General features: G+C 54.3%; 1 protein-coding gene across 1 annotated transcript; it reads left to right on the forward strand.

The window, feature by feature from the left end:
* Positions 1-4576: 4576 nt before the first annotated feature.
* CFAP73 (cilia and flagella associated protein 73) lies at positions 4577-9179 on the forward strand. The gene is made up of 6 exons (XM_047088178.1): positions 4577-4632; positions 6482-6596; positions 7117-7221; positions 7553-7753; positions 8302-8523; positions 8929-9179. Exons 1-6 carry the CDS (start codon positions 4577-4579, stop codon positions 9163-9165), a joined length of 936 nt encoding a protein of 311 aa, XP_046944134.1. The 3' UTR covers positions 9166-9179.
* Positions 9180-10630: the final 1451 nt, after the last annotated feature.

A 10630-nucleotide genomic window follows, 5' to 3' on the forward strand; every position in this document is an offset into this window, starting at 1 on the left:
CCTGGGGCATGGAGGGGTTTAGCCTGACCCATCCCATCATCCCTGAATTCTGCACACCGACAGACAGACCTTTGTTCTCTTGTAGGAAGAAGCCACATCCTCCTGCCTCAGGGCCTTTGCACATGCTGTTCTGTCTACTTGGAATACTTTTCCTTTCTTCTTCTCACCCCTCTTTATCCTTCAGGTCTGGGTTCACATGATACTTTCTCAGAGAGGCTTCCCTCCCTGCTCCTTACACCCTGGGCTTCTTCCCCTAGGCCTTCCAGAGCATAATGACATATTTGCAGTCATTTGAGGCCTCTGACCTCCCCATCAGCCTGTATGTCCCATGTGGGCAGGATTTGCCTTAACCACTGTTGTATCCTCACACGGTGCCTGCTACAGTGTAAGTGCTCAATAAACATCTGCCCTCCCGCCCCCCCCCCCTGCACGCACACCCAAACAAACCACCTCTAAGGGAATAGAGATTAAAAAGGGAAGGACGCCTAGCAGCTTCAAGATGAGGACACCCTCCGAACAGGAAAGGAAGGGAATGGAGCCTGAGGAGGGAGAGATCCAAGACGGGCTCAAGGGTATCTGAAGTGCTGTAGTTGAGAAGGTGGGCTCCACGACCAGATGGCCGAGTTCAAGTCCCGCCTTGGGCTTGGCACATCGCATGAAGGAAAAAGCAAATCGGACCGTCAACATTTAAAACTGTTCTTTGTGAGAGACCACGTGAAGAGAATGAAAAGACAAGCTACAGCCTGGGAGAAAATACCCAACAGAGGTCTATCTGGAACATCCAGACGTGTATCTAGAATATATAAAGAAGTTCCCCAAACCCAACGGCTAAAAACAATTCATTAGAACACAGGCGACAGATGCGGAACTGATATTTGGCCGAAGCGGAGACACAGATGGCAAAGAAGTACGCAAAAAGATGTTCCTCATCATTACAGCCAGTAGAGAAGCGCAAAGACCACGAGGAGACATCACTGCACCTATCAGAATGGCTAAAACAAAAGTGGTGAGAATAGCGAGGATGAAGAAAAAACAAAACAAAACACCGGATCACTCGTGCATTGTCGGTGGGAATATGGTACCGCCACTCTGGAAAAGACTATGGCAGTTTCCTTAACAGTTACGCTCACGGGCATCGATCCCAGAGGAGTGAGAGCTTACGTTCACACAAAAAGCAGGACGTGAATCCTCTCGGCGGCTTTATTCAAGAGAGCCCCAAACTGCAAATAACCCAAATGTCCTTCTACCTGAATGGTTACACTGTGGCCATCCATCCCACGGCTCGCTACTCAGCGATCAAAAAGAATAAACACTGATGCATGTAGCAAGTAGGATGGGTCTCCAGAGAACAAAGCGGAGTGCAAAAGCCAGCCTCAAAGGTTACATACTGTACAATTCCACTTAGGTAACATCCTTGACGTGACAAAACTATGCAGATGGAGAACAGATAAATAGTCTCCAGGGGTTAGGGAGGCAGGAGGGAGGGAAGGGGTCCTGGCTAGCAAAGGGCGGCATGAAGGATCCCAGTGAGGGTCCACATGTGATAACTTTGCACAGGACTAAATACGCACACACATGAGTGCATGTAAAACTGTGAAACCTGATTAAGGCTGGCAGATTGTATCGATGTCAATTTCTTGCTTGTGATACTGTGGGGTCAGGTGCAACATGGAACCATCGGGGGAAACCGGGTGGAGGGATATGGGATCTTTCTGTATTTCTTCTTAAAGTTTTTTTTCAATTTTTTATTTAATTTTTTTTTTTTTTTTGAGAGACAGAGAGGGAGAGAGAGAGAGAGAGAGAGACGGAGCGTGAGCTGGGAAGGGGCAGAAAGAGGGAGACACAGAATCCAAAGCGGGCTCCAGGCTCTGAGCTGTTGTCAGCACAGAGCCCGATGCGGGGCTCAAACCCATGAACTGCGAGATCCTGACCTGAGCTGAAGTCCGGCTCTCAACCGACTCAGCCACCCAGGCGCCCCTATATTACTTCTTAAATTGCATGCATGTCTACACGGCTCTCTAAATAAAAGAGTCATCTGGGGGTTACACATCTATTAGAATGACCTGAAAAACACCCAACAATACCGGCTGCTGGCGAGGATACGGAGTAATCGGACCTCTCATGCATTGTTGGTGTCTATAAACAAATGGTAGAGCCATGGGCACCTGGGTGGCTCAGTTGGTTAAACGTCTGACTCTTGGTTTCAGCATAGGTCATGAATTCACGGTTCGGGAGTTCGAGCCCTGTGTCAGGCTCTGCACTACCAGTGAGGAACTTGCTTGGGATTCCTTCTCTCTCTGCCCCTCCCCTGCTCTCTCTCTCTCTCTCAGAATAAATGAATACACTTTATTTTATGTTATTTTAATTTTTTTAATGTTTATTTATTTCTGAGACAGAGAGAGACATGAGCATGAGTGAGGGAGGGGCAGAGAGAGAGAGGGAGACACAGAATCCGAAACAGGCTCCAGGCTCCCAGCTGTCAGCACACAGCCTGACGCGGGGCTCAAACTCAGAGACCATGAGATCATGACCTGAGCCGAAGTCGGTCTCTCAACCAACTGAGCCACCCAGGCACCCCCAAATAAATACACTTTAAAAAAAGCAACTTATTTTTTTTAAAAATGGTACAGCCACTTTGAAAAGAGTTTGCAGTTTTTCGTACAGTTAGACACATACTTACCATATGACTCAGCAATCCTGCTCCTACATATTTATACAGAGCAGAATGAAAGCTTATGTTCACACAAAAATCTGTCCATGAATACACAGGCTCTATTTGTCATTGCCCAGAACCAGAAATGACCCAGCGGGAGGCTGAATAAACAAACCATGGTATACAATCAAATACTACTCGGCAATGAAGAAGAATGAATTATGGATACACCCATCAACAGGAATGAATTTCAAATGAACACTTCTGTGTTAAAGAATCCAGACTCAAAAGGCTACAAAGTATAGAATTCCATTTCTGATATTCTGGAAAAGGCAAGACTATCAGGACAGAGAGTAGGTCAGCGGTTGCCAGGGGCTGGGTGGGGACAAGGGTTTATTATGAAGAAGCATGGGGACTTTTGGGGGTGATGGAAACATTTTGTACCTTGACTGTAGTGGTGATGACCCATGACTTTCTGCATTTGCCAAACCCATAGAACTGTACGTGAAAAAAAAAATGAATTTTACATTATGTAAATTATACCTCAATATTTTTAAACCAAGAAAAAAATTAGGTCGTGTAGCTTATAACTTCACGTCAATGTGTGCAGAAAGATATATGTGCAATTTAATGCAAAATGATCCAAGAGAAAATGTACATTATTTTAGCTCCTTTCTAAAAATACGCCCTCAGGGGCGCCTGGGTGGCTCAGACGGTTAAACGTCCTACTCCGGCTCAGGTCATGATCCCGCTGTTTGTGAGTTCGAGCCCCGTGTGGGGCTCTGTGCTGACAGCTCGGAGCCTGGAGCCTGCTTCCAATTCTGTGTCCCCCAGTCATGCTCTGTCTCTATCTCAAATATAGATAAACATTTAAATAAACAATAAATAAATAAATAAATAAATAAATAAATAAATAAATAAATAAATTTATGCTCTGACAAAATGCTTAGGAGTTGCTTTAAGCAATGTAGGCATTATAAGCATGGTTTTTCCTAACAGTGTTATTCTGCAATAAGAAAATATATTTCTTTACATGAAAAAAATTACTTAAAACAGAAAAATAAAACGATCGAAAGCACAGACGATGAGATGCTAGCGTGTATTATTTCTGGGTGGAGGACCCATGGGTATCTGCAGTTTGGGTCTGGGCGCTTTTCTCTAATACCGTCCCCTAGAGTGCCTTTTTTAGGAATTAACTTAGACATTGCATAGAAAGCGCTTAGCACAGTGCCTGAACAACAGTAATCGCTCAAGGTATGTGAGCTCCTCCCCATCCCCCAGATCTGGGGCTCCTCCAACCCGGCCTCCCCTGGGTGCTGCTGATCTCCCTTAACCACGCTGGGGGCTCCAGGGTAGCCCCATCCCCAGCAAAAGGTGCTGACCCTCGGAGGGATGGGACGTAGTAGGCCCTCAGCACTTTGCCAGGGAGTGACTAGCCCTGCCCAGGACCTGGCAAACAGTGGGTGCCCAATAATTACTCTTTGAACAGACAACTAACTGTTACAACCATGATAGAGGCGTCCCGTCCCATCCCACCCGGCCAGGAAGAGGCTTGACCAGACATGTGGCACCAAATGGGTACATTTTTGGCTGAAGGAGCCACCTCCTCTCCACTGCACCCCAGTTTAGATTGGGACTTAAAGCCGTCTCTGAAATAGGCAGAGTCTGCTCCCCGCCCTACCCCCCTTGGGCGGCCCCCTGCCCTCTCCCCTCCCAGGATGGACTCCCGAGGCCTCAGGCCGGCCGTGGAATGTTGTGTGGTTGGTTGCCCCGGCAACCAAGGCCTGCTAGGTGGCCGCCTTCGCGGAGCACAGAGCGCGCTGCCACACTGCCCTCCATCAGAACATCAGAAGCCCCCGGGGCCCTCTGGGCTGGTGCAAAACTCCATCCCTGGAAAGAAAGCCCAGGGTGAATGCCGGCACAATGGCAGTGCCCTGGGAGGAATATTTCCGACTGGCCTTGCAAGAGAAACTGCCTGCGTGAGTGTCTTGGAATGGCAGGGAGGGCTGGAAGGAGGGCAGAAGCGGGCGGGATGACCCGTGCCTTCCTCTCGCCCACCGTGGCGTCTGGCTTCCTTGGGCAACTCCTGCTGGGGTATTACTGTCCCCACTTCACAGAGGAAGAAACTGAGGCTCAGAGGAAACCGGTCTCTGGGCTAGTTAGGGCAGAGCTGGGTTAACAGCCTCTGCTCCGGATCCCCACCCCTGGCTGCCATCCGGCTGCGATTAGATCCTTTGCACTGAGATGGGAATCCCTGCAAAGCTCTGCGCTTTCAAGGAGGAGTAGAGGAAGCTTGTCGGGTGCCTGCTTTGTGCTCAGCAGTGACCGAGGGGCCCAAGCTCAGTGTCGGTCTGGACCGGACCGGTGCCGGGAAGGCCCTCCCGCTCATTCTGTTGGAGCCTCCCTTCTGCTCTCTACACAGCACCGTGGAGGGCTGTGTGCAGCACTGCGCGCCCCCCCCCCCCCCAGAGCATGCCTCCAGATCCCAGCCTCCTTCTGGAGCCCTCCCAGGGACGTCTGAGGGAGGCCGAACAGCCTTCCCAATGCAGCTTGGCCGCAGCAACGAGCTGGTCTCCCCTGCGCCCCATCCAGACTTCCACCAGCACCCGCCTTCCGGCTCTGAGTTCATCCTTCTCTCCTTTCCCCCCACCCCCAATCGCAGCAGCAGCTCTGCTCTCACGCTGTAGCCGGAACCTACCCTCCTCACCTCTCCCCTACAACCACCTGACCAGCACCACACTATCTCTGTGTTATCCCGGAACCCCGTCACCGGTCTCCCGGCGGCTGCCCTGCCTCTCTTACGGCCCTTGCCCCCCAACAGCAGCCTCCAGCTCTTCCACAAACCAAGGTCCTTCTCTCAGGGCCTTCGCACTGGCTGTTCCCTGCAGGTGTCCACATGCTCACTCCCCCTTGCCCTTCGCGTCTCTGCCCAGACGACCTCAGAGTCTCCTCTGACAGACTTTTTCATCTCCCTACTGAAAGATTTCCTTTTGGGGCGCTTAGATGGCTCAGTCGGTTAAGCCTCCTACTCTTGATTTTGGCTCACGTTCGTGATATTGAGCCCCGTGTCAGGCTCTGCGCTGATAGCTTGGGGCCTACTTCGGATTCTCCCCCTCTCTCTACCCATCCCCAATTCGTATGCACGCTCTCTCTCTCTCTCTCAAAATAAGTAAATAAACTTAAAAAAAAAAAATTCTTCCTCCCTCCCGCTGCCCCTCCGCTTGTGTGCACACTTTCTCTCTTTCAAAAAAAAAAGGGGGGGGCACCTGGGTGGCTCAGGTGCTTAAGCGACTGCCTTCGGCTCAGGTCATGGTCTCACGGTTTGTGGGTTCGGGCCCCGCGTCAGGCTCTCTGTTGTCAGCTCGGAGCCCGCTTCTGATCCTCTGTCTCCCTCTCTCTCTCTCTGCCCCTCCCCTGCTCATTTTCTCTCCCTGTCTCTCTATCTCAAAAATTAACACATAATAAAAATAAAATAAAGTAAATAATAAATTTTAAAAAAGGAAAAGATTTCCTTTTGTCTGCTTAATTTTTCCTCTGAGCACCTACCACGGCCTAGCCTTATTCATTGTTAGGTTTGTTTTCTGTGTGCTCCGCCCCCCCAGCAGCCTGGTGGCTTCTGGAAGGTGGGGATTTTATCTGCCTCGTGTACACCTGCACCCCTCAGTGCCTGGAAAGATGCCTGGCACAGAGTAGGTGCTCAGTACAACTTTTTGAATGAATTCAATAAATTCAGCAGCTAGCGTGGGGCTAATGGGGGTATTTCAGGCACTAGTGGGGGGGGTTGGGGGCCCCACCTTCTGCCTCCTTCATCCCTGCCTCCTCCTGGAGCTCCTCCAGGAAGATCCCGGAGCACAGTGTGGACCACTTCCCACCAGTGCTGCGTCTCCTGGAGAAGAGGCAGGAGCTGAAAGACGCGGACCGAGGCCTGCGGGCCCAGAAGGAGGTGAGCCTCCACTGCAGTCCCTGAGACGTTTTGGGACCCCAGACCAAAAAAACCACAAGTGTCCAGGTGGGGAAGCACTGAGAAGACGCTGCGGGAGCCCAGAGGAAGCCTCTATCTCCACGGAGGGGTGGTCAAGGAGGGCTTCCTGGAGGAAGTAATGTCTTGGGGATTGGGAAAGGGCAAGCGAGTCGGCTTAGCCAGTAAAGGAGGGTGGGGTGAGGAAGGAGAAGCGGGCAGAGGGAACAGCACATACAAAACTGGAAGGCAAGGACAAAACACAGGTGGATGAACGTCTGGAAGGCAGAGTGTCAGAGGAAGCGGGTGAGATGAGGCCAGAAGGACGCGCAGGGAAGCTGGCTGCGGGAGGGCATTTGGGCTTCATCGGGGGTGGTGGGAGCCATGGGCGGGTTTGAGCAGGGGTGTGCGGACAAGCTCAGGAACAATAGATAAGTAGGATCCTGAAAGTACTGGATAACTTGGACCCCCAAACACACAGACACCCACTCCTCACCTCCCCCAGGTGTTCCAGACCACGAGAGCAGCGCTGAAAGAGCGCTGGGAACAGTTGGAACAGAAGGAGCAGGAGCTAAAGGGGTCCTTTGTCCGCTTTGACAAGTTCCTGCAGGTAGGTGGAGACTGCTGGGGGGAGGCAGGTCAGCGGGTCACGGAGTCTCTATCCTGCAGGGGCAGCCTCGCTCGGGAATTTTAAAAGTGTGCTGACTAATACAAGAGGTTGTAGAGTAGGAAATACACACGCACCGCCTGTCGTATTCGAGTTTTCAAAAAGCGTGGGGGAGCGGAGAGGGACCAGAATCAGAGCTACTGCTCACTCTGCCCACGGGCCACCTGTCTGCTACCACGGCTGGGCGCGCCAAGTGTTGGGGCGGTGGAAGCAGCGAGCCCCGCGGGCTCCCGGGTCCCGAGGGCGGTCGCCTCCGCTCTGCCCGCCTCCCCAGGACACCGAGGCCCGGCGCAGCCGCGCCCTGCGGAGGGCGGCCCAGGAGCGGCTCCAGGCGGACCGCCGGGAGGCGGAGGCCCTACGGCTTCGGGCCCAGTTCGAGGAGCTGCAGCGGGAGCGCGCGCGGCTGCGGTGCCGGCTGGAGCGCCTGGAGCCCTGCGCGCGCCTGCTGGGGCGAGTGCTGGAGCAGCTGCCGGAGGTGAGTACCCTGCGGAGGCTTTGGGGCTCGGCGCCCCCATGCAGCCTGGCTACCAGGCCGGGTGGCCTCTGGAAAGGCTTTGGGTGTGCACTACTGGAGCGCTGACTGTATGTCAGGAATCACCACTTATTGAGCACTGACTGTATGCCAGGGACAAGGTTTGCTCTGAATTCTTCCCAACGCCCAGTGACGTAAGTCCTGTTCTTGTCAACCGCATGGGGGAAACCCGGGTCCCCCCCCCCATTTTTACAAACGGGGAAATGAGGCTCAGAATGGTAACTCTCACTCAGGGACACACAGGAGAAGGAGGGGGTGTGCCCAGGCACTCAATAGATACCGGTTGAACAATACATGAACACTACATGAATATAGGCTTTATGCTGGAGTGGGGAGGGGCGAGAGCAGTCCTCGTTTCTGGGGTAGGGGCCGTGCGATACCCTCATTTTGCACGTGGGCTAACCGAGGAGGCGCCGGAGGGCCGGATGGCGGGGGTGGGGGGGGGGAGGGGGCTGCGGGCCGGCTGAGTCCCCATCTTGACCGCACCCTAGTTCCAAGAGGTCCCCGAGCTGGTGGCGCGCTTCGACGGCCTGGTCGATATGCAGGCGGCGCTGAGGCTCACGGAGCGCCAGCGGCTGGCCGAGCTGGAGGAGGCGCGCGCTCGGCTGCAGCGGCTGCGGGACGCGGGGCAGAGCGAGCTGCTCGGGCAGGGCCAGCGGCGAGTGCAGCTGCTGGAGCGCCTGGAGGCCGCGAGGGAGCGCACGCTGCGCTGGGTATGGCCGGCCGGGAGGGAGGAGGTGGGCGCCCGGGACCCCAGCCTCCCACCTCCGGAGAGGAGTGCCACGAGTGCTAAGAGCAGAAGGCAGTGGTTACCCAAGAGGGGAGACCACGAGTGCTGAGAGCAGAAGGCAGTGGTTACCCCAGAGGGGAGCCCACGAGTGCTAAGACCAGAAGGCAATGGTTACCCCAGAGGGGAGCAGCGCTAACGGGCGGATTCCAGCATCTGAACGCGCTTCCGGACACAGGAGGCCAGTCCTAGCCCAACTTGACGCCCAATTCCTGCACTCCTCTCCCGGAGGCGCCCCGGTGCGCCAGACTGGAGGGAAGGGAGGGGGCTCCCCCCACCCTCCTCAGCAGGCCCAAACCTTGATCGGGGAAGGGGGCGGGGTGTTCTGCAGGAATCCAAGTGGATTCAGATCCAGAACACGGGGGCGGAGAAGACCCTTCTCCTGGGACGCACTAGGATAGCAGCGCTCAACCTGTTCCAGCTAGTGTGCCGGCACAAGACGCACCCGCCTGCCCTGGACATCGAGGACACTGAGGGGCAGCTGGAGCAGGTGAGCTCCCTCCTTACGTGCCCTCCAACCCCCAGATTCAGAGCTTCACAGTGCCTGAAGTCTCCGGGTTCAGTATGACCCTCTGTGATCAGGGCACACACTTCCAGCCCCCCCCACCCCGGGGTGGGGGGGATGTGGTCTCTGCGGCCACCTGGGAACCCTGCCTAGGCGGCTGGGTTGGTCTTGGCTCTGCGGGGCATCTGCTCTGTGGCCAGAAGCAAGTCGCCAGGCCCCTCTCTGGGTCCCAGGCCTCTCACTTGCGCCCAAGGGCCGAGGTGTGTGACGATATTGTACTTTAGGCCAAGAGTCTGTCTTTCGTCCCAGGGTCAGACAGCATTAACAAGTGTGACATCAGTAAGAAACTAGGTTGAGACTCACCCTTGCTCCTGGCAGGGACGGGCCTCTGCTTCCCCAGGGAGAGGGAGGGCGGGGCCGTGCCCTCGTCTTTCTGCACAAGGGCACCACCAATGGCACTGTGGCCCAAGTCGTTCAGGTTTGCAAGGTTGCAGAATACGTGACATGGTTTACAGAGGGAGGGGGTTTCGGACCCCTCTGTTGTTCCTAATGGGGACCCAGAGCATGGTTCCTTTAAGCGGAAGAAACACAAAAGGAGGCACCCCAGCCCCTGCCACTCCTGTCCTGTGCCCAGCACCCTCGACCCCAACCAAACGCCAGGAACTGGGGCCCTGGGAGCCTACCTTTGTTCCACACCCGGAGAGGGATGGATGTCTCCAGTTCTCCCAAGTGTGGCCCAGCACCCTGCGGTGCACGACTCCAGGAGGGACAGAGGCTCAGTTATGACGTAGCAGGCAAATGCCCGTCCCTTTTCAACCAACCCCGATTCTACCAAAGAGAAAGGCTCATTGTGGGGCGACTCTACCTTTAACCCCTGTAGTGCTCTCTGGTCTCTGGGCCTGGGCCTCACACCCCGTGGAGGCGACAGCGGCCAACCAGAATGCAGAGACTGGGTTTTGCATTCATTGTAGCATTTTTCCAGTTGTCCTCCACTTACGACAAGGGGTAACCTAACTCTCTCCAATTTTTGTTAGAAATATAGTTTCCCTCTCTGTGACAAACGCTAAGGGAGAACCCAAAGATAAGTTCATTCAAGCCCTAGCTCTTGGCAGTGGACCCATGGGCGTTCATGAAGTTCGTATCAATAAATAAGTTTAATTAGGACAAAATCTGGGAGTGTTTGGAGAGGAGAGCAGACCAGACACAGGTGAATATGCCCGATCTGTTTAAAAAGGGGGAAACGAATCGTTGCAAATAAAAATACTTTTAATTGTAACGCAAGTGATAGCCAGCTAGGAAACTATGAGGGTACCTGCCGACAACCACAAACCATTTGGGGGGTTGGGACGGAGACCCAAAGAACCGAGAACAGCTTAGGGCAGGTTCGCCGGCTGCTGGTAACCAGCACGTTGCTGGCTTTTAATAGGGGTCTCCACCCCCAAACCCTGCGTTGCAGCATCCTGGGGTGGAGGGTGGGGACGGGACACTCGGGGGCTGGGATGGGACTCTGGCTGTGCTGGGGACCCCC

The sequence above is a fragment of the Lynx rufus genome, unplaced genomic scaffold, assembly GCF_022079265.1.
Source record: "Lynx rufus isolate CCGP_SWC_20201006 ecotype Redwood Valley unplaced genomic scaffold, mLynRuf1.p SCAF_24, whole genome shotgun sequence".
Classification (NCBI taxonomy): domain Eukaryota; kingdom Metazoa; phylum Chordata; class Mammalia; order Carnivora; family Felidae; genus Lynx; species Lynx rufus.

Coding starts and splice junctions, on each gene's coding strand:
- CFAP73 (XM_047088178.1), top strand. CDS start 4,577: ATGGCAGTGCCCTGGGAGGAATATTTCCGACTGGCCTTGCAAGAGAAA. Junction 7,222..7,552: donor GCTTTGACAAGTTCCTGCAG/GTAGGTGGAGAC, acceptor CCGCCTCCCCAG/GACACCGAGGCCCGGCGCAG. Junction 7,754..8,301: donor TGCTGGAGCAGCTGCCGGAG/GTGAGTACCCTG, acceptor ACCGCACCCTAG/TTCCAAGAGGTCCCCGAGCT.